The 25092-nt window shown below is 32.6% G+C and overlaps 1 protein-coding gene across 9 annotated transcripts in view; it reads left to right on the top strand.

The window, feature by feature from the left end:
• The window catches only part of Sntg1 (syntrophin gamma 1), an 800188-nt gene that overhangs the window by 608594 nt on the left and 166502 nt on the right, over positions 1–25092 (top strand). For all 9 annotated transcript variants that reach the window (XM_078017191.1, XM_078017195.1, XM_040294069.2 and 6 more), the window contains one exon: positions 4041–4079. In XM_078017191.1, coding sequence (XP_077873317.1) covers positions 4041–4079 — 39 coding nt within the window. The remainder of the gene's footprint in view (positions 1–4040; positions 4080–25092) is intronic.

The raw sequence follows: 25092 nt of genomic DNA, 5'->3' as shown, positions 1-25092 counted from the left end.
AGAATTTCCATAATTTATAATAAGTTGTTTCCCAAAACAGCAATTTTTAAAACTTTATTTTATAAATAAATTTTATTTTAATAATATAGTATGTACATAATTTTACTAGGTAATTATCTTAAAACTATATCAATAATATGAATAATGGCATATTAAAAATAAATTGAAATTGAACTCAAATATTTTCAACATTTTTATTTTTTTAAGGTTAAGCTATCTTCTTGATATTTTATGATTATAAAAACAGGTGCTTTTCAAAAATTATTTCTAGTATTTTCTATATCAAGAATTCATCTATAATTCAGAATTATAAATGTAAAAAAGATATACTATCTAATTGATGAACATTAGGATATTTCACCACTTGCAATTACTTTATTTAGAATTTTCAACTTTTTGAAGGCATATAGTAATATGCATTTTGTAGAATATATCTTCCAATTTTGATTTTTGATCTTTTTCTGAGCTAATGATATGGATGTGATAATCTGCAGTGTACTGTGTGACTGAGCTGTAATAGGTTGGGTTATCAAATGAATTTTGGGTTTACAATGGATTTTCAATCTTTTCCTATATTTAACTGTACTTTTATTTGAAAATGGTAGTATAATAATTAGAAAATAGAATATTTTATACAGTTTTACTCCACTTGCTTTAGGAAAAAAATGGAATTATGTTTAAAATTTATTTGGATGTATATGGATTTGATTTGGGGACAGATAGTTATTTTGTATCTACCACTTTACAAGAATAATTAGAATAGAATGTATTCATTTTTCTTGTTGCCAAAATGAGAGCCCCAGGATAAACTGTCCTGTGCCACAGTATTATGAACCATAGTGGCATGGTAAAATCTTCCATTTCTCTGAGAACTTGGTTATTTAAATTTATATTTTCATTAATGCATGAATAATCATGAATAAATTATTTTACTCCAATATGTAGTTAAAACTATAAATAAAACTTTAAAAACAAAATCATTCTGTTTCAAATATTTTTATTAATACACAGGTAACAGTTTTAAAGTACTGACTTATTATCTCTGAATGTTTTTACTTACTCAGAATCCTGGGATGCTATAAATTGTTCAAAAATATGACATTAAGCAGTTATAAAGAGGCTGTCTGCAGGTGGGTGCAGTGGTGCAGGCCTGTAATCCCAGCTGCTCAAGAGACAGAGGCTGAAGTAGCATGAGTTTGAGGCCAGAATAGGTGTTACCGCTGTTGACCGGTGACGAGTCCTTGCTTCCCCGATGTTGAAGAATAACACCAAAGAAGCACACCAAGGCAAGGTCAGAGTAGAAATTAGAAATTTATTAAAGGACAGAAGAAAAGACTTCTCCCGGAGGAAGAAGGGGACCCAGGAGGTGGAATCCGTGGAAGTGCAGTTGTTTCCCCTTTTTATAGTTTTGGTGATGGAATGTAGGTTGGAAGGCCGGAGGGGTGGGACACAGGTGGGTCACAGAAGTAATCTGGTCAGGAAGGACTTCATTATCACTTCTTTGAGGTGGACTTTGGCCTAGGGCCTCTTCAGGACTTCATTAACATTCCATGAATTGTCCTCTGTGTTTTCCCTGAGTCATTCCCAGCATGGCCTCCATTTTAGATTTCACTCGATATTAGACCCGATTTACCTAACTACACTGACTACCTAACTTTAAATCTGGCTTCATAGGCACCATAGGCAACACAAAAAGACCTTGCCTTAAGATAAACAAATAAAAGAGTAAAATGAAAGGTGCAGCTGAAAGGTAATGATGGTATTGTTTGAATAAGAGGAATATGACTTATTAGTATTTTCAATTTTAATCATGTTAGCTCTTTAATAATTCACTATCATTAATGCTTTATTACATTTTATTATCTCATTATTACAATTTAATATATTAGAAAAAGTCTAGAAATAATTTCTTATGACAATATAATAATTATTCAAACATATTTTATGCACTCTTTATTGTTATTTTTAGAATATTCTAAGTTGTTGGTATATTTCATTTCTTATTCATGCTACCTCTCTAGGTGTTAATATGTTCTTTAACTTTCTGTGTATTTTATATTTTGTCCATTTCAATGACTCCTATACCCTTGGATAATATGCAAGAACTGGTAGAAAATATATATATATTAGTAATAATAATGGTATACAATACCAGTGCTGTAAACTATTTAAGGATAAAGATTGCAAGGTTCCTATCTATGAGTTCACTACTAGAGAAAACACAAAAGGAGACAACAAAGGAAGGGATGGGGGGGGGGAGGAGGGGGGCAAGTAAGTCAACAACAACAAAAAAAAAATAGGTGAAAATAGTCTGTACTTAGTTTGATGTGAGTGTAGACCCTATAGATTTAGCATTATTTCTATATAAAACAAAAGTAATGATAACAAACACAATATAACAGCTCTAGACAGGTAAATAAGGCTGATGGTTTAGGACATACTCTGCCAGGAACTCTGCTGAGGGTGGTCTAGTAGAATAAAATTCCTGTGGTCAACATCTTCACTTACCCATGCCATCTACCAGGCAATGCCTGTCTACATTACCAATTTTCAAATTTCCCAAATGATTATTATTTATTTTTATCATTCTAGGGATTGAACTCAGGGACACTTAACCACTGAATCACATTCCCAGTACCTTTTTTATTTTTATTTTTTGAGACAGGCTCTTGCTAAATTGCTTAAGGCTCTGATAAGTTGCTGAGGCTGGCTTTAATCTTATGATCCTCTTGTCTCAGCCCCTGGAGTTGCTGGAATTAGAGGTGTGCACCACTCTGACTGATTCCAAAAATGATTATTCAGACCAATTTTGGTTTGGGGATTAAAAAAAATTAAAATTTAAAAGCAGGAGAGTACACTCAGGTGTTCACATAAAATATTAATTGAACTTTATAAGTCTTTATAACAAGCTACAAGAACTAGCAAAAAGTATGGTTCCACTAGCATTCATTATTATCTCTTTTAAGAATCAGTTCTTTCTATTTATATTTCCAAATTTCTGATTTTAGCTCAAGGTGTGCTAGGAGTTTTAGAGATTTTTAGCAAGGTCATCATGGGCTGGGGGAGGGGTGGGGACTTTGAAATGATTAGTACCATGTAGCAAGGATAGGGTTCTGTATATAATCCTTTATGAAACTGGGGAATTTTCTTTTTTTAAACTTTTAAATGATAAATATATTGCCTGTCGGTCTGTAATAATAGATCAGACATTTGATAGTACCCAATTGTGTCTTCTCTCTCTACTGAATTGCCTCAGGAACACAAAAGGAGACAACAAAGGAAGGGATGGGGGGGGGCAAGTAAGTCAACAACAACAAAAAAGTAGGTGAAAATAGTCTGTACTTAGTTTGATGTGAGTGTAGACCCTATAGATTTAGCATTGTTTCTATATAAATCAAATGGAAAGTGACAATTGATTTTCTATTAGCAAATGCATGTTTGAACAAAGACTTTGTGTCATCCATGTCATTTAACTAAAAGTGATATTCATTTTTATTTTGTTTCCAGTTTATTTCCACGATATAGCACAAGAAGAAATGCTTCCTCTGAAGATTTATTTTAACTTCTTATAAAATGTTGTTCATTAAATTGTCTTAAAGTAAATGTTGTGCGGTAGTTGAGATCCTGGCTGGAAGTATTTAAAATATACTTTTTGTGTCTAGAGTTGAATTTCCATTTTATCTATTCCCTTGTCTATTAAAATAAATTGAAAAGCATATGATTTTAAATTACAAAATACAGAAAATTTCTCTCTACAATCGTTGATAGACAATCACTGAACATAGTTTGGAAACAGGCTTTGATTTTTCATAAATAAAAAAAAAAACTGTTAAATATTTTTTAACATGATGAAATTTGGAGTAATTATGATAGTCAATTAAAATTGGTGTTTCATATGCAATGATTTAATTGCATATTTAATTGCATCTAGATAGAATATTATTATAATTAATATACTAAATATCAACCCTCATAAAATTTGGGGGATCTTACATTATCCTTGCTATACTCATTTATTTATTTGTTATTTATCATTTCAGATTAAAAAAATCAACAGAAACTTTCCTGTAAACCAGCAGGTAAGAGGAAGTAATATTTCAAAATGTAAATCATGTATATCTTTCATTATGTCATTCATACAAGATAACCTTAATGCCATCTGATTTTTACACAAAACAATTAGTAATATCATTTCTACCTTCTGGGAAAATGTAAAGTTGAACACTTATTTGATGATATGTGTGTTTTTTCACATTAAAAAATGTGTTTTAGAACTTGTATCTGCATAAACTAAGGCAAAATTATGTTTTGACAAAATAATCAAATTTATCTATATACAGTGTTGAGGAACTTGAAGGACTGTTTCCAAAAGATAGTTTTAGTACATATTTATTTTTGGAAAACATATTTAAGTTTGATCTCAGAGTTCAAAGGATTCTCACAAACTGTTGACAGTATTTCAAATGAGTCCAAATTAATTCAGTTTAAAAATAGTGTCTGATTGATCAAAGCTTTATAAACTTATTATTCTGGACATCAATTTTGATTTGAAAACATTGATCAAAGTAGAAATTTCTAAGACAGCTATGTTTACATGGTAAGATTAATTAAAATCTATTTGCAACTCACCAATCAATTTCAATGTAAAAATTTTCTTCAACTTTTAAAAAGTGAAGTTCATATCTAAATTTCAGTTCACTTCTCTGTGACATTTGCATGGGTAATTATCTTTCAAGTTTATTTTAAGGATTAAATGATAAATACATTTAAGTGATCAATAAATGCTATTATTCTCATTAGTGTTTTCTAATTTCTAAATTTGTTCTTTGGTATACAGAATTTATGTCTTGTAGAAATTATGCTCTTATTGCTATTGGGAGCTTAGGCTAGCTCTGAAACCTTGTGTAACTGTAAAAGATCTATGAGATCTTTTTATCTGGGGCATTCCATCCTTCCTTTCTTGGAGACCCAACACCTGAGCTTAATTAATATTTTGGACAGGTGCCAATGTTGGAGGGATAGATATCTTACCACTTTTCCCATGAAGATGTGATTGTATTATGGGAGCTTATTTACAGTGCAGGGACCAGAGCTCAAGCCAGAGCCTCTGACTCATCAACTCTGAAGATACCCAAAAACCCCTCTCTGTAGCTATAGTTATGTTCCAGGTGACTGATGCCAGGTAATGCCCAGTGACATCTTGAGAACAGCAATTTAATGATTTCACAAAGCTCTGATAGTGGGCCAATACCATTAATGAGAAGTTATTCAAATAAAAAGAAGCATCAGCTATGGGAAAAGATTGTAATACGCATCAGATGATGCAACAGTTTTATAGTCAGATATTTTAAAACGAAGAACTATGTTTTTTGTGAATTCTTGCCAAAAATAGAAATGACAGATGTTTCTTTGATTTAAGAATGACTTTAAGGTCTATATTATCACCCTTAGTTGCTCTTTTTAACCTTGACATGTGAAATATTAATAATAGGTGTGATTTATTTTACTATGAGTGTTCTATAGCTCTGGTAAACCCACAGCCACTTTGTATATACAATGACAACACATGTTAACACATTTTACTAAGGCACAATAAAATTTTTAAAGGGTTTATTTGACTAAAAAGCAATTCATGAATTGGGTAATATTAAATTGCAAGAGATTTAGTGTTCACATGACAAAATTTCAGGAGCAAGTCTTTATGAGCAGAAATGCAGTAGGAAAGTAAATGATTCATTTGGGCACATTGATAGCACTGCCTTATTGGGTCTATCCTATTGGAAAGTCCCCAGTTACTTGAGTCTTTTAGGCTAGTTATAATTGGTTTATCTTAAGTTTTGTTTTTCTTCAATATAGAATTTTATAAGAAACAGATCAAGTCACTTGATTTATGTTTGCAAATCAAGCAGGGGGAGCTGAATGCTTTTCTACTGAGAGATTCTTCAGGTACTAGTCATTTTATTTCAATACTGTATAGTTAGCTCACTGTCTAGTAAAAATTCCTGTTACTTCTGCTTTTTTCCAGATTTAGAGTGATACTGTGTGAGCTGAATGAGAATCTGAATGAAAATTGCATATAGAACAAATAACAAAGTGGTTTAATATTCTCACACCCATATACATATATAATATTCCAACAAATATTTATATGTAATAAGCACAGGTGTGGATTCATATGCATATTAGTTTATTTTTCATTACTATAACAAAATACGTAGTGTTATTACTATAATTACTATAACAAAATGGGTTGTGTACAGCAAGAGTTTCAGTTATCTCACAGTTTGAAAGCTGAAAGTCCATGACTGTTTGGCTCCATTGATTCAGTCATTGGTGAGGTCCTTGGTCGCATGATACTGTGGCAGATAGTATCACAGCAGGAACAAATTCCAGGGGGAGAGATCACATAGCAAGACTAGAAGCCAGAGAAAGATTCAGAGGCCAGCTTGCTGTTTTATGATATTCTCATGAGTATTAATCAGGGTCCAAAATGTACTATATTAATTCCTTCAGAAGACAGCACTCCCAATGACTTAATTACTTCCTGTTAGGCTCCACCTCTTAAAAGCTCCACCACTACACTGAAAATTATGTTCTCCATTAATGAATTCTTTGTGGACATACTTATATTCTATAAGTAAGAGCAGGCTTAATAAAGTTTGTTTTTTATTTTAATATTATTAATTATACTGAAATTTAATCTTTAACCTTAGCATCTCACAATTTTGAAAAAAATCATAATGAATTATTATTTTTGGCATGTTAAAAAGCCCAAAGAAGAGTTAAATGGATTTTTTATTCACTACTTTCCACTGTATAAATGAAGAATTTTGGGAAATAAAATTAGTTTATAGTTCAACATTCATATATATTCATGACAGGAAAAAGTCACCTGCAAAAATGTGATAGTAATATTTGGGAAAGTGGGGTATAGTCCTTGCTTAATAAAATGTGAACCACCTAAAGAATTGGAATTAAAAAAATGTATAATCCTATTTCTGATCCAGATTTAGTCTTCAAACAGAGCTTTTGCCTTGGAATTAGCACATTTGGTGGCTTTCATTACAAAGTTTTTCCTAACAATTTTCATATGAATTTCTAAAAGTTAGCTTATATATAAATATGCATATATCTGCTTATATGCCTATACATAGCTTTTGATTAAGTAATACAAAATGTTACAATAATTGTTATAAAGAGATGTGCAATGAAAAGTTCCTTTACAATCCTGAGATTCTATTATAAGTACCAAATAGGGAAAAAAAATGAATGCAAGATGTATGATTATTCCTCTGCTTTCTATGAGATTTGGGTTTGAATGTATGCTCAGCAGGTGACCTTTACCACAACCTATGTTAAGTTAAAATAAAGCAAAACATAAAAGGAACTAAACAAAGTCACTGCTGACCATTAAAAGGCAGTACTGAGCACCAGTACTGTGGGGACCCTCCCTCAGTTCAGAATACATGAGCTTCCAGTGAAACTACTCTCATGGAACAACAGGTCTGCAAACAAATTATAAACCACTTGAGGAAATAGTCCATGACCAGGAAAAACATCATGTAGAGATTAAAGAAAAATTCAAAAGATTTTTTTAATTCCTTTTTTTTAGTTGTACATGACAGTAGAGTATATTTTATACAAACCTAGAGTATGTCTTATTATAATTAGGATCTCAGTCTTATGATTGTACGGGATGTGGAGATTCACTGTGGTGTACTGATATATGTACATAGCAAAATAGCAAAGTTGTTTTCATCCCATTATTTTTTCCTATTTCCTGTCCCCCTTCCATTCCCTTCATTCCTCTTTGTCCAATCTACTGATCTGTTTTTCCCCTTCTTCCTTGTTTTCTGTTAAAATCCACATATTGGAGAGAAGAAAAATTGCTTTTTTTTTTAAATAAAGGTATACAAATTGTAAGACATGGGCTCTAAAATGTACATTTGTAAAAGAACCATGAAGAAATTTAAAAATGGGGAGGGGGAGTTGCTTAAATTAATATCTATTAACCAACTGACCAAATTTGATTATGTGTCCACTGAAAATTCTCGTAGTATATTTCTGAGTTCACTTTATTAGCATTTTAAAAATGTCTTTATGCATCTGGGATACATCATCTGATTTCTCTATTAAGAGTTTGATCAGGTTCATTTATACGGTGAATATACTGAAATTCAGCTTCTGCTGATAACTATTTATTGAAAAGCATGGAAGGGGACAGACAGAGGTCTTGTTGTTAAATTAAGCAGTGATAGTCCATGACTGTAAATTCTTATCATGATAGTTTTCTCAAAGTTTTAGAGATCAGTGCATACAGGTCTAGATAACCAAATTTATATCACATATGGTATGAACCATCATTTTTCATATTTTATTGCATTTATCACTTTTACTCATTCTCACTAAAGTCTCTCTAGCCTGAAATCTACCTTTCAAAACTAGAATTTCAATTAGCTTCTAAATAATTAATCAATCATTAAAATATTAACCTCAAGTGCTCTTATTCCAGACATTTTATTATATAATTGTCATTTGTAATAGTTGAAAAAATAAAGAGATGTAGAAAAAGAATAATATCTCAGATATCTAATCATAAGGAAATATTTATGTTTGACTCTGCCTAATGTGGAGAATTTAAATATATACATATAAAGCTGGAAGACAGAAGGATAAAAGATGGCTCAATGTCTCAAAATGTGTTGGAGAGGAGTAAGAAATTAAAGGACACATAAAAATCTATTTGAAGCAACAAAGAAGAAAGAGGATTAAGGAACTCCAAAAGTTAGCTTTTCCAGCCAGTCATGATGAAACATACCTGGTATCCTAGTTACTCTAAATTCTGAGGCAGAGTAATGGCAAGTCCCAGGCTAGCCTGAGCAAATTAGGAAGACCCTATGTCAGAATTTTATAAAAGGGCATAACTCAGCAATAGAATGCTTCCCCAGCATGGATAAAGCCCTGGATTTAATTTCTAATACATCCCCTCTCCAAGATAGCTTCTCCAGAAAAGAAAAATATTGGTGAAAATACTCCAAATCAGCTTTTCTCAAATAAAGCTACTCACCAAAAGCCTTCTGAACACAGGGAGCAATTTTTCAGTTTACCAGTTTTTTCCTAAAGAAAAAACTTATTGGTATTTTAACTCGATCTAACCCTATCTTCTATCCCTCCAGCAATATAGTGGCCCTGAAAATAGCTCATATTTCTTAATCAACTTATCTTCTGGAATCTATTGATTTTCTAATCTTTGTTCAAGCATCAGTTAAAATCACCTAGCTTAATATTTATTAGCTAATAGGGTACTTATATGCTTATTCAATTTTAGCTTTATAAAAAATGTGCATATGTATATGTGTGTGTGTTATACAAAATACCCTATTAGTGAGACAGTAAATTTTTTCCGCTTGAGGGAAAAAAAAAAAAACTTTCCTAGTTCTTCATACAATAAATGTATAAACTTTGACAGTAAATCACAAAGTTACATAATTGAGGGATAATACCCCTCTTATTCAGGTTTATTTTGCAATGCTTGGTGATAAAATATGTTGACATTTTATGATGTCCTTTTAAAAGAGGATCCTTTTCATAAAAGCAATTTTTCAATATAAATAAACTGTTGGAAAAGCCAACTGTTTACATGTCATCGATAAAAATAGTGGCATAAATTTCATAGGAAAAGACAGATATAAACATTAATTTACAATTGAACTAAAGAAGATCACAACTAACTGCAAATAATATTTATTACAATCAAGATAAAATATACTATATTTTTGAAGACTTAGAAGAAGGTTACTTAAATGATGGAAAGTTGTATATGTGACTGAGTAAGGTGTGTATTTTATATTTATGTATATACATGGGCTTTGTTGTTAGAATAATTTTAATTTGCTTTTTTTAACTAAACAAGTAAAATTTTTAAATTCTGAGAGTAGGAGAATCACCTGCAATAAAAGTATCTTCTTTACTACTATGCAATCACACACAGACTGAGACATAGAGATTTATATATTAATTTATTAATGAGTAGGGAGATAAACAGATAAATGGTAGATGTATAGACAGGCTATAGAGAAAGTTTAAATTGTCAGTTTAGATATACAATATAATGCAAGATCTTCAATATGAAAGTAAAAGGATTACTCTGGAAGAAATGGAATATTGCTATATGTAATGGGAATATTCATGCAGATACAGCTAAGGCTTAAAATTAAAGCTGAAATCTCCCATGAAATTTCTTGCCAGCCAAAGCAACCACTTGCCTGCAGTACTTGCCTCACAAGGAAATGCTCACAAAGAAACCTCCCTAGTACTTATTCTCAATGACCTCTCCAAGCATGCAATGATATTAAGTCCTTGCAAATTCCAATATGAGAGGTGGGAAGTCTAGTCTGAGATGAGATGGGCTGTGCAAAGGAGTTGTTGTTGAATCTTAATTTTTCCCTCTGCCCCTTCCTAACCTCCCCCCACCCCCTTCCCAGGCTGTTACTAAAGATCAGCTTGCATTTTATAGAATTTTATGAAAATAGAATCATACATTGTATAAGATTTTTTCTGACTTCTTGTACACTGTGTAACTATTTTTTGTTTTGTCCAAGAGATTGTGGGCATCAATATTTCATTCCTTTTTACTGCTGAATAGTAACTCATTGATGCTATACCATCATTTATCTAGCAATACACATATTAATGTATAGTTGTTATAATTTTCAGCGTCTTATTGATAAAACAGCCATATATATTTATGAGAAAGTCTTTGTATTGACATATGATTTTATTTTGGGTTATGTTCTGTGCTGGAATAGCTGGATGATATGGAATAAGTGTGTTAAATGTTTTAACAAATTGCAAAATGACTTTCCAAATTATTTTACCTGAAATATATTCATATTCATGCCAGCAGTGCAAAGAGCATTCTTAATTTAGACAGCCTTTTATGTCTTGGATATTCTAATAGATATTATGTTATCTCCACCTGTAATTTTAATTTATATATCCCCAATGGTTATGATGTTTAGCATCACTTTAAGGGCATATTTTTTATCTGTATATATTCTTTTGTAACGTGTCTTCTTAAATATATTTAAGAAGAGTAAAAAAATTTTTTTTAATTTTTATGAAGTCAAATTTATCATACTTAAGTGGATCACCCTGTTGTTATTAAATTTAAGGAATTTTTGCCAAGCTCAAGATAAAATATTTCATTGGTGCAGAGCAATTATACTTACTGGTGGAATATATTGCTATATATTTATACATACAAACAGCAGCACTATGTTATTTCTTAGATTTTTAATAGTACTATTTTTTAATATATCTGTGATACATTGTGAATTAATATTTATTTTAAGAGTGAGAGATGTCAAAGGTATTTTTAAAGGGATAACCAATTGTTCTAGCACAATTTATATATTTCAATAGTATTTATTGAAAATACTATTCTTTGTGTACTGAATTATCAATTTTCATCAAAAAATAAATTTATTATGTTTATGTGGGTCTGTTTTTGTACTCTCAATTGTGTTGTGTTGTTCTCTTTGTATATCTTGACATGAATACCGCAGTTTTGTAATTCTTATTCAAAGTAATATTCTAGTGCCTTGCTATTTCTGCATGAAATTTAAATCCAAATTGAAAATTTATAAATCTTCAAAGAATATTAGATTATTATTGGTATCATAATGATTCTATAACTAAATATGGGAAAAGTTAACATGATCATTTTTGAGTATTCAGGATCATGAACATGATATCTGTCCAAGAATTTTAAGCCTCTCTTAAATTCCCTCAGAAAGTTTTTGCAGAATTCAATGTGTCAATATCACACATCTTTTATCATAAATATCACTTAGTAATTTATATCTTTTTGATGTTAATATGAATGACATTTGTTCTCATTCTAGGATATAGAAAAAATGATTTTCATATTTCTTTTGTGTACAGCATCCTTAGAAATTACTTCTAAGTCCTAGGAAGTATATATGATTATGTTGTTAATAGATAAAAGTAATTTTAGTTTCTGCTTCCATTATGTGCACTTTTTTTTTAATTGTTTATGTCATGATGACATCTTTCAGTACTATGTAGAATATAGTTGGTGAAAATGTACATTCATAGCTTGTTTCAGAACTCAGGGGAGAGCACTGTTTCAACATAAAACATGATATTAGCTGGTTGTTGATGGAGTTGTCTGAGAACTTGAGGACTATGGTGGAGCTGCTCTTGTTAAGAAGTTAATGTCCTCCTAGCTCTTGGCAGGCCAGAGCAAGCAGAAATAGCAAACTGTTCTCAGAACATGCTCAGTTGACATGGTCAGATTTGCCATAAGTTCCTCTTGAAACTGTGGATATGTTTCATATCCTTCCCTTGTGGTGGAGTTATTTGGGGGAATGTTCTGTTATTTTATGCTTTGCTGCTAATAGATCTAGGATAAAGATTAAGGATATAAGCGTAAACGTGGCATTGTTTTAAAAAAGATAATTTAGTATTTTGTCTGCCTATCCTCAAGGTTGCATTCCATGGTTGGGAACTTACTGTAAACTTTAAAATGCTTTGCTTGTCCATAGCTGCACCAAGCTTTGGACCGCCTGTGTCCCTTCTTTCCTCTTGCTCAGCTTTTCAGTCCCATCAACAGGTTGTTTTTCACAGGTGCCCTTTATCATGTTGAAGAAGTTTCTTTCTATTTTCAGTTGTTGAGGCAATTTTTATCAAAAACAAATGTTAGATTTTATGAAATATTTTTTTCTGTATAAAAAAATAGTTTTTATTTCAGCCTTTATTCTATTGATACATATATTTTATTAATTTTACCTTCAAATATTAAACCAAATTTGCATTTTTTGGAAATATATTACAATTGATCATATCTAGACTTTCTAATTTATTTTTGGATTCAGTTTACTAGAATATTGCTAGTAATATTTTCTTCTCTGTTTCTGAGAGATAAAAGCATGTACATTTAAGTCTTTTTATGAAAATTTATACAGTGCATTTTTATTAACATTTCCTTTGTGATAATTTTTAACTTATTTGTGATGCTTAAGTTTTACACAATTATTAGAAATGTTATTTAATTTCCAAATAACATGAAGATTCATATGGTGTGATATTAGAATAATTATGGCTTTATAGATTGTATAGGGAAGTATTCTCCCTTTCTGAATTTCCTGGAAGAGTTTTTTAATAGCATTGTTACTATTTATTCATTAAATATTTGTTAAAAATATTTCAGTAAATTTATATAAAATTGGAATTTTATATAAAAAAATTCAACTAAAATTTAGATTCTCTTAAAGTTCCTGTGCAATTCAGTTAATCTTTAAGTAAACTTCAGAAATTGTGTTCTGTCTAAGAATTCATACATATAATTTTATTTATTTAAGTTGTTGACCTGCATTTATGCATAATATTCTCTCATATTTCTCTCATACATATTAAGATTAAAAACTATTTTAAAATGCACAGGAATGTTGTTGTAAGACAAAAAATATTATAAAATTACTGGGGAGACAGTCTGTGTAGTCCTGAAGGGGAAAGATGAAGGAACTTTACTTAGGAGTAATTTGGTTCACAAAGAAGCTCAACAGAAGATTTATCATTTTTCAACAGGTGTCATTTAACCTCTATAAACCTATCAGAGACAGAGTTAGAGAACAGATACTAACATCTCACTCTCTTCCCATGTCCCACTCCTCCAAGTGCCTTTTATAGAATGACTGCCAGGAAGAAAGAATTCAAAGGAAGTAAATGCAAATTGGTATTCCCCTAAGAGAACTAAGTAAGAAGGATAAACATTATATCTATCTAGCAAGTGTGTTAATGTAGCAGGGTACTTTAGATTTACGGTACCCTCTGAAAGCTTGGTTACACTGATGGATAATATTTTATTGGAATTTTCTTCAGATGAAAAGCAGAAATTAAATAGCTATTATATTTATTATATATCATATCATATTAAAATTTACTTTATATTAAATAGCTACCTTTAAAATCCTAAGTAACAAATGACAGCACAATGCATATTGGGGTAAATTTTCTATAGAAATAATTTAGTAATGTATTTTCATACCATTATGTAAACCTTTATATCTTTTCATTGTTTCTGAGAGCATTTATCTCTTAATAAGTGGTATCTTTTAATAGAAGTTGATGGGTCATTTTAGCATAGTAGCTATGATAGCTCTGGTTATGGGTGATGAGTTCTGCTTCCTCACATGTTGAAGTTTGAATGTTTGAGAAACACACTGAAGGAAGCATATAAAGCAGGGTTTATTTAAAAAGGGCTAGCATAGACTTCTCCTGGGAGGGAGAAATGGGCCATAGCTGGTGTTCTGGGATCCCAAGAAGCCAGGTGTTCTGCCCTTTTTATAGGTCAAAGATTTCCCTTGTTCTACTTCCCTCTTCCCTAATCTTTCTCCATCCTCCTAGGTGACCAGGCATTTGACTAGGCCTAGGAAATGCTAGGTGGGATGGCCAAAAGGTGGGAAACAGGTGGACTGAAGGGGGAATGGCAGGATGGTGCAGTCAAAGATACATTAATTAACAACCTTATAGCTTCCTGTAGGGAGGGTCAATTCCTGGGACTGGTTACCTTAGCAACAGGCTAGAACAGTGGGAGACTCTTGATAAGGGGTAGAGAAAGGGCTCTAAAGGAATTAACATTTGAATTCCTCAGGGCACAGTCTCCAACTTGCTAGGCTCACTCAACATTGGCCTCTTTGATCCGACCTGACACTATTTACCAATCTATACTGACTGCCTGTCTAATTCTGGCTTCAGCTATACATTATATTATCCATTATTAACTCATAGAAATCTATTTAGTTTAAACATGTCTTTAGATTTACTACAATTTTTGAATAACATTATTTTTCAATTATGTACTATCTTCTGTATTATGAAATATAAGATTTATTCAAACTCTAAATTTATTTTTAGAGGTCATTAAATTTCAACTAATGATAAGGGGAATTCAGGAATTTTCTTGTCATTTTCTTTTAATTCTGTAACATGTAGGATATATATTAGAAAACAGTTATCTAGCTTCAGTTCTGTAAGTGAAACTAATATGATAATAGAAAATATTCATGAGATCAGAAATTACAAAATCCAAATCAGAATCATGGTCATGCTCCCTTTTAGGCTTATGATATTGAACATGTTTTAGTGTATGGGTTTTATTGTGTACATGTCTTCTACATTAACTTGGGTACATAGTCAAGATTTATAATCTATCATTAGAAGAAAGTCAAAATGAGCAAATTCTCCAGATTATCAGAGCAGCATAGTCATGGAGCACAATTCCAAGCAGACATTTAGTGTCTGGATTCTAATGTACACATGTAGGATTCATTTCATTAGAAGACGTGAATACCTTGGAGCAGGTCTATTACAGAAATATGAGCAATAATTACACATTTTAGGATGAATCTCATTTTCTTCTGTTGCAATTCAAATCCACACTTTCTGTGTACTGAATACGTAATAAAGATGTGGGTGAAGTTAAAGCCTGTTGTGGTGATACTAGAATTGTCTCACAATTTTCTGAGTTTACAATCCCTTTATTTTGAGATTTGGGAAAAATTAAAGAAGTCTCTTTTTCAATCTAATAAAAGAAAGCCATCTTGAGCTCAGGAATTTATCAGGGATAATGTGTCCCTTAAAGTGAGAAATATTTTTTAAATAATGTATTTTCAAATACTAAAAAAGTGCTATTAATTATGATTATATTGTGATTAAATTAAAGAAGACAGAAAATACATTGTATTTATATTTGCTTATACTTTAATGAATTGATAAATGCAGATTTTTGAGCAGATATATCATCAATTAAATGTGAGTAATCTGCTTGTAAGATAAGTATTTATCCAAAATATTGACTTTAGTACATTTAAATATTCACAAATATTCTCATAATGTTGGTGAGAGTTTGAATTATTACACAATTTTTGGAGGGCAGTTGTGTTAGACAGTGTTTCATCACAGTGAGAAAAATATATGACAGAAACAACTTAGATGAGGAAAGATATATTATGGCTCATGGTTTCAGAGATTTCAGTTCATGGTTGACTGGGCCCATTGCTTTGGGCCTAAGGTGAGGATGAACATCAGCAGAAGGATGTGGAGGAGCAAAACTATTTCTCTCATGGCACCTGGGGAAGAAGAAAGAGAGAAACAGAGAAAGAGAGAGAGGGGTGTGCTGTAACAACATATGCTCCTCCAGGACATGGCTTTTCCAACTAGGCTCCATCATTTACAGTTCCCACCATGTCCCTATAATGCCATAGAACTATTAACCCATCAGTGGATTAATCCACTGATGAGGCCAGAGACCTCACGATCCAATTACTTACAAAGAGTTCCACTTGGGACCACTGCTATCCTTGCGGACCAAGCCTTTAAAATATAAGCCTTTTTTGGTACTTTCAAGAAACAAACCTTAACATTTTTTTTTTTTTTGTACCTAGCTCTCAAAGACTCATGACCATTTCACAATGTAAAGTGCATTTAATCTTCCTTCACGTGTCCCCAAATCCCTAACATTTTCAACGCTTCTTAAAAGTCCAAGTCCAAAGTCTCACTCTGAGATGCAAAGCAAATTCTTAGTGTGGGTTCCTATACACGTACCAATAAAAACAAACCAGCCAAAGCACAAACAAAATAAACCAAAAATAAAATAATAACAACAACAAGCAAACAGTTCCTTACTTAAAACAGACAAGGGTGGAACAGGTACAGGGTAAATATTTCCATTCCAAAGGGAAGAATGGGGTCATTGAAAGGAGAAATGGGACCAAAGAAAGACGGAAACCTAGCAAGGCAAGCATTAAATCTCATGACTCCATGTCTTGAACATAGCACACAGGGTGGTGAGCTCTAAAGGGCATGGGCAGTTCCATCTCTATGGCTTTTCCATTGCAACCCAGATGGCCTCTCAGGCTGGCTCTGCTTGCCTTTCCTGGTGTTGCCTTACAGATAATTCATGTTCACCCAGAATCTAATTTCCTGGGGTCTTAATTAGAGCACGAGCTTCACTTTAGGGACTATTGCTCCAGGCCAAGCCTCCAAGGCCTTTCTTTACAACCACAGTGGAAACCTCCATGACTGCATTACTCTTACTTTCATGCATGCCCCAAAAGCTCCATGTGGATGACATCAAGATCTACTGCCATTGAGAGCAGTGGCTGGACCTACTTAGACCAAGTGGTAGCAGCCTCTGGGTTTTGAGTACAGTGAAACAAGCCCTGGGGAAGCAACTCCCTGTTGGAGCAGGGTGCCCAGAAACTCTCTTCTCATAACAAAAAGTTTTTCAGATGTACTTTTCACTTTCACACCATTGATTCTGAGATAGATGGGATATTTCTGATTCCTGAGATGCCCATAAGCCATCTTTCTTATTGTCTCCCCAAGAAATAGTTTGTTCTTTTTTTTTAAATTAAAAAAAAATGTGTGTGTACTTAGAAGCATTCAGAATGTCAGCAAAACAGCTGCAACATTTTCTTTCTTTTTGCAATTACAGAGTGCTATTCAGTTAACAGAACAACAATTGTTTTGTATAAACTGTATCAGAGACAACTACAGATCAAAAACTACCATCCCCATATGTAACTAATTTGTGCTGTGCACCAACAAGAACCTGCTTTAAATTTCCATGCCAATTTACAACCTCCATGCTGTACCAGGCAAGGTTAGTGGCTATTGAAAATACCACAGGGACAGGGCCATCTAAAGACACATTTGATAATTTGTTAACTATTTATTATTAGTGGCAATAATCTCATCCACGGCTGCACCTTACATAGCACTGATTTTCATATACTTTTCTGACCAAACTGCAAATTACTCAAATCTTTCTGCTCTGTGTCCTGCAGCCAATTCTCACTGTGCACTAGTTTAAAAGCCAATAGCAATATTTATGTCATTCTTTGAATGCTATGTTTTCTTATTCTGTCAACTTTTAACTCAGCCTCACACAAGGTTTCAAGACACGGGGCAAAATGTAGATAAGTTCTTTGCCAAAATGTAACATGAATGGTCTCTACTCCGATTCCCTATTTCTACATGAATCCTCATGAGCACAGTCTTTATTGTCCACATTTTTTTTTCAGTATCTTTTTCTTCTTCCTAAGCTAGCACCAGAAATTTACACTAAGATCCGCTTATAATATTCTAGGGCTTCTCTTGCTTGGATCTTCAAACATTTCAAAATTCTTCCCACAAATAAGTTCCAAAGGCTTCTGAGCCACATTGCTCTAGTCACAAGCAGTCACTCCACTTCTTGATATCAGTTTTCTATATCATCCAGCGTTGTCTAATAAAAAAAAATGATCAGGATGTGTGTGTGTGTGTGTGTGTGTGTGTGTCTATGTGTAATTACACAAGAGGATTTATTAGTTTGGCTTACATGATCAGAAGTTGGAAAGTCCCCAAAATGCCATCGACATACTGGAGAGCTAGGGGAAGCAGTAGATGCTCAGTCATAGAAGCTGGAGATTCAAGACAGAAGGGACCAGTGATACAATCCTGGTCCTAGACTGAAAGTAGGAAGCTCTCTGGAAACTGGTGAGAGTTCTTTTTGGAAGACTGAAGAGATAGTCTGATGTCTTTGGGCCATGGCTATAGCAACAGGTGAACCTGCTCAAGAAGAAATGAGCTTTTATTTTCGGTGGCTTCTTCCTTCTTTCACTTTTGTTCCATTGGGGCCCTCAGCATCTGGGAAAGTACTACCCACTGTCAGGACAATCCTATCTCAATTTGCTGTCCCACATGCCAGTCATCTCTGGAAACACTCTCATAGAAACATCCCAAGCATTTTCAGAGGATCTCTTTATCTAATCAGGTTGACGATTCAGATTGATCATCACAGCAATTGTATATTAAGTATCAAAATTTATATTTCACACATTATTTGTCCCAACACTCTTCCTTTAGAAAAGAATATTGTTAAAAAATAAAGGTACATAACAGAGATGTAAAGATCACATAATTGGCATATCAATATTTGATTGGTTATATAAATTTGTTACAGTTGGCACAGGGACTATAAATATCACCACTCTTGAATAGGTCTGTAAGTGGAAAAATCAAGTTCTAAATTAAATTCTGAACTTGTAAGAAATGATTCAAATTGTTTAAATTTTCTTAGGTTTATATGCATAGCTTTCTTTCCACATGTTAGGATGATGTCTATGAGATTGACCCTGAAGACAGACACCACTGCTGGGGGAGAGTAAGGTTCAAACTTCTATATGTTATTTTATATATTTTTGTAAGTTTGACTTATTTTTAAATAAATGTCCATTTAGGAATTATGTAATAACTTAAAAACAATGGAAAATAAGACAAACATAATCAAATATTACATATGATTTATTAAACAGAAATAATAAAATCTAGATGAATTATAGGGTTTCTTGGGATATTATGATTATCAAAGTTTTAAGTAAAATTTAACTCAATTATATTACAAACATAAACATATTTCTGAAATATAGAGGAATAGCATTTATTATTGAACAGGTAACAGATTATTTCTTTATAGACTGGAATGCTTGCCATCTCTATAGCAGAAAAATCACATATTTTATAGCTCTAATGCATTAATAGCTTATTTTCTTTCACTAAATATGAAGATTTTCTTGTTTTTTTTAAATAATTTTTTATTCTTCAAAAGGAACTCAGATACTAATGGAAGTATTAATTTATCAAGGCTCAAAATCTGTAAATTGATACATAGTAGATGTTATGACAATATTTGTAGTTATTTTAAACTATTTAATGAGCAATGATCTGTGTGGAAATTTGCATTTTAATTATACAATCCTATCCACTGAGGCATAAGTGAATTTTAATCACAGTTTGAACAACAGGCAGCTTTAGGAAAATTACTAAAAATGGATGTCCTTAATATGCATTTTGAATGATAAAAACTGAAATTCTAAAAAGTAAAATTTATTGAATTTCTAACTCTACATTAAAAAGTGTATTTTGTTCCATGAACAAACTATGAATGCATTATTCATACCAAATTATATGTAAAGTTCAATAAAATTTAATTTTTACTTAATACTTAGCTTACATACCTCTCATAACATGTTTAAAGACAACTTATTTCTCTCTGGAAAAAGTAATATATTTAGAAGTTAATGAATATTGAATATCCTATAATTTAAAATAAGTCCAATAACAGAATTGAACTGTGGCTGGAAGAATGAAAAACAGAAGTATGTCATCTTCCTGTTGTCAGCTTGTTTTGATGTTTCATTCAATTAAAGCATCTAGGTTTTCCCTGTGAAGAAAACTAGTCTGACAAACATTTTATAGAGGCCATAAAAAAAAAAAAAAAGATGGAGGAGGAAGCCTACCAAAGGGCATGGACAAGACATTATGTTCTTACTGGTGCTAGATTGCTCGTTAGAGGTGGAGTGGTGAGAGAATATCATTCTGAAAGACCTCTTCAAAGCTTTTGGTCACTGTGAATAATATCCATAAACATTACATAAAGTATCACTGTCCAATCAAGAGACAGAAATAACTTTCTTGCAATTTTTTTTTAACTGAGTACTGGGGACTGAACCCAGGGGTGATCAAACACTGAACCACATCCTGAATCCTTTCTTTCTTTTCTTTTCCTTTTTTTTTTTTTTTCTGAGAGAAAGCTCTCATTAACCTTTGCAGGCTAGCTAAAAACCTGGGCTCTTCCTTCTGAGTCATTGGAATTTCAGATGTGCCACTGCACCTGGCTTTATTATGTTTTATTGATACATACAGATTTTGTACATTTATGAGATTCAATGTCATGTTTTGATTCATGCATTTATTGGGGAATCATCACCTTAGGGTAGTTAGTATAGCTATCACCTGACAATCTATCATTTTGATACAATGCGTACATTCAAAATTTTCTCTTCTAAGTATTTGGAGATATATAGTGCATTGGTTGGAATTCTATTCACCCTGCCATGCCATAGAACATCAGAACTTATTCTTCCCGACTGTGACATTTTCCCACTGACCCCTAAGCTCTCCACTCCTCCCACATCTCTCCAGACTCTGGGAACCACTCTCCTACTCTCATCTTCTATGAGATTCACTTTTTTATATTCAAGTACAAGCGAGACCATGAAGTGTTTGTCATTCTGTACTTGACATTTCACTTAAAATAATGTTTTTCAGGCTTATCCATGCTGTCAGAAATTACAGGGTTTCATGATTTTTATGAACAAATAAATGTCTTTGTGCATATGTCCACATTTTTCTTATCCATTTTTCTACTGATGGGCATTTAGCTGAAAGGAGAGGGGGAATAACATTGCTTACTTGAACAGCAAAAGTCTAGGGTAAAGAATTTTAACTAAACTTAAGGTAGCTAAATAAGTACCTAAGAAGGTAAAAAAATTGCTAAGGTATCACAAAAGTAGTAGCTACAGGAAGAGCAACCACACTCGGTACTCAAGGAAAAAGGGAAGTAAGCAATACATTAGTCAGGGCTCTCCAGGAAAACCGAAACAAGAGGAGATCTATCTATCTATCTATCTATCTATCTATCTATCTATCTATCTATCTATCTATCTATCTATCTATCTATGTCTTTGTCTGTCTAGGAAAACTTTAAGGAATTGACTCATGTGATTACTGAGATGGCAAATCTGAAATTTGTAGGACAGACAAATGGACAAGAAACAGAAGCAAAATTTCTGTTAAGTCTTGAGGCAACATTTCTTGGAAGTCTGTTTTATTCTTCAGGGTTACTTGAATTTTGTAGGTAACTTGTTTTACTTTTAAGTTAAACCATTGTAAGTGTTAATCACATCTACAACATAGCTTCACAGAAACATTTAGATTGGTATTAGACTCAATCACAGGGCACCATAGCCTAGTTCGGTTGAGACATAAAAATAACCATCATAGATAAGGGATAGTTAAAAAGAAGAAGAAGAAGGTACCAAAAGGAAATGAGATCAAGACTTATGAAGAGGAGGAGTCAATCTTTGGATTGTGTTGATGTCTTTGAGCTCAGAAAATGAATCTTAGGGAATGGTGGCATAGACCTATGGAAAAAGACATTGGCAAGCCTCTCTGAGGAAGGTGTACTGAAAACCATGCCCTGAAAATTTGCCAAGGTGAAGTAGTCAGAGGTAATGTTCATGGGAAGAACAAGCAGACAGGAAGTCCAGAGTCATAAAAGAAGGAAGTGAAAGGAAACAAACAAGAAACCCCTGTCTGTTTCCTGTGATGTGCACACACACATACACACACACATGCGCGTGCGCACACACACCTTTATATATAAATGATCAGAATGACATCACTTCCCAAGGACAACCATTAAAACCACATGGGTAGATTTTCCCCAATATGTTCTATGCAAATGGCTATTATTGTTGTTTGTTCTGTTAGCTGTTAATTAATAATATTTAATTATTAACAATATATTATCATAATTTGAATCTATATTTTTTGCATGATTGGACTCTATTATAAAGCTTCAGAGTCTTTTGCTAAAGATGGTGGCACATATTAATGTTCCATGTTTCAGATATCAATTTGTGGCTCATTCTAAAAGTGGATTTTATTTAAAGTACAATTACTCTTTTAAATTTTTTTGATACAAAATGCAAAACTGGATTTCAGAAAGAACACTTACTCTAGTTTACAGAGCACTTATAGTATGTATCAACTTCTCTGTTTTTATTAGGTATTGTGTGTTATTTCTTTTATTTTCAAATATTTTTTTCCAAGTGTTCATTATCTGTGTATCAGTAGAAATGCATGGTTCATAGGATTTGGTCCATTTGAGCCTCTTGCCCATTCTACTAAACTCTCATTTTTCTCTTTATGGTTTTCTAATTTGACCTTTGTTCCTGAAATGTAGTGGCTTCTATTCTCCAATCTCTTTCAAACAAGATTGTGGGAAGTGACATATTTTCCTTAGTTCTCTTTTGCAAGTGGAACAAATTGTTCCAAATCTAGTGCTTAAATATAACATATTTATCATCTTACTTTTCCATAGATGGGAAGTCTCACATGGGCTCATCCAACTACAATTCAGGTGTCACCTGGGGTGTGCTCCTTTCAGGAGGTTATCAAGGAGAACTTGCTTCCTTGTTCATTCAAGAGTGAGGCAGAATTTTGTTCTTGTGGTTGTAGGACTGAGGTTCCTCATTGCCTTGCTGGTACTCAGCTGAGGGAAATCCCAATATCATAGAGGCCAGTTATATTCCATGCATGTCTTCTTCATGTTTAAGATCACATTGTCTATATAAGTTCATTTGTACTTCCATACACATTTTGAGGTTTTTTTTTTCCTAATTTGGTGAAGAATGACATTACTATTTTGATGGGATTGCATTGTACCTGTAGATTGCTTTGAGTGCTATGGACATTTTTACAATATTAATATATCTAATCTATGAACACTGGATATTCATTAATTTTCATCCTATTATATTTCTTTCATCAGTATCTTTCAGTTTTGTTTGTAAAGTTATTTACCTTTTTGGTTAAATTTATTACTATGGGTGTGTGTATGTGGTACATATATATGTGCCCATTTGTAGCCATTGTAAGTGGGATTGGTTTTTTAATTTCTATTTAGATAGCTCATAATTACAATATGGAAATCATACTGAATTGTGTGTTTTTGATTGTATCTAGTAATCTTACTGAATTTGATTGTTGTTTTTAACAGTTTTTAATGGAATCTTAAAGATTTTTTTATCTACAAGATCATATTATTTGCAAACAAAATGATTTTGACCTCTCTCTTTTAAGTTGTATTTTTCAATGTATTTTTCATTTCTTTTTCCTTTATTGGTTCTTTTTAGTTATACATGACTTATTCTAGTTAGGATGTCATTTCTATGGATATAAGAGATAGTGGGATTCACTGAGTTGTTTTCGTGTATGTACATGGGCAAAAGATGTCAAATTCATTCCCCTGGCATTCCTTTTCCTATCCTCCCTCTCTTAATTCTATTTCTATTGTCTAATATACTGCACTTCTATCTTCTATTCTTCCCCTCACCCTGCCCCCTTATTGTGTGTTAACTTCCCCATATCTGGGAAAACATTCAACCTTCACACTGGCTTATTTTACTTAGCATGATATTCTCCAGATCCACCCATTTTCTGGCAAATGTCATAAAGTCACTCTTCTTTATGGCTGAGTAATACTCCATTGTGTATAAATGCATTTTCTTTATCCATTCATCTCTTGATGCACACCTAGATTGGTTCCATAATTTGATTTCTTTCTTAATTAGACTGGGTAGGACTTTCAGGGCTAGGTTAAATGAAAGACAAAATGAAGCATCTCTAAGGGCTGGGAATGTAGTTCAGTGATTGAGCATTTGCTTTGCATATGTAAGGTCCTGTGGTTGATCCCCAGTCCTAGGGGAAAAAATAAAAGAAAGAAAGAAAAATAATGTGAACATCCTTATCTTGTTTCAGATCTTACAAAAATGTTAATTATTCCTCATGTGGTATGATATCAGTGATGTGTCTGTCATACATGGACTTCATTGTTTTGAGATACAGTCCTCCTATAATCTATTTGTCGAGAGTATTTATCATAAAGGGAGGTTGAATTATATCAAATGGTTTTCAGCATCTATTGAAATGATCACAATGATTGTTATGCTTGATTGTTTTCATAGGGTTTGCATGTTTATTGCTTTGCGAATGTTGAACTGTTCTTCCATCTCTAGGGTGAATCCCACTAGATCATAGTCAAGGATCTTTGTAAATATGGTGTTGAGATCAGGAAGCTATTTTTGATGATGATTTTTGCATTTATGTTCATTAGGGATATTGATCTGCAGTATTTTTTGATATTGTATATTCATCTGATTTTAGTGTCAGGATAATGTTGGTTTCATCGAAAGAACTTGTAAGGATTCTCTCCTCTTCCATATTTTCAATAATTTTCATAGAATTTGTTCTCATTCTTTAAGCTCTTTTGCAGAGTTCTGAGGGGAAGGCAGCAGATCCTGGGTGGCTGTGACTCCTTTGGTTGGTTGATTTGTTTTTTGATTAAAGATTTATTACTGATGCAAACTCATTGTTTGTTGCTTATTTCTTTGGGATTTG

This window comes from Ictidomys tridecemlineatus, chromosome 7 (assembly GCF_052094955.1).
Source record: "Ictidomys tridecemlineatus isolate mIctTri1 chromosome 7, mIctTri1.hap1, whole genome shotgun sequence".
NCBI lineage: Eukaryota > Metazoa > Chordata > Mammalia > Rodentia > Sciuridae > Ictidomys > Ictidomys tridecemlineatus.
This window is presented reverse-complemented; position numbering and strand designations above follow the sequence as displayed.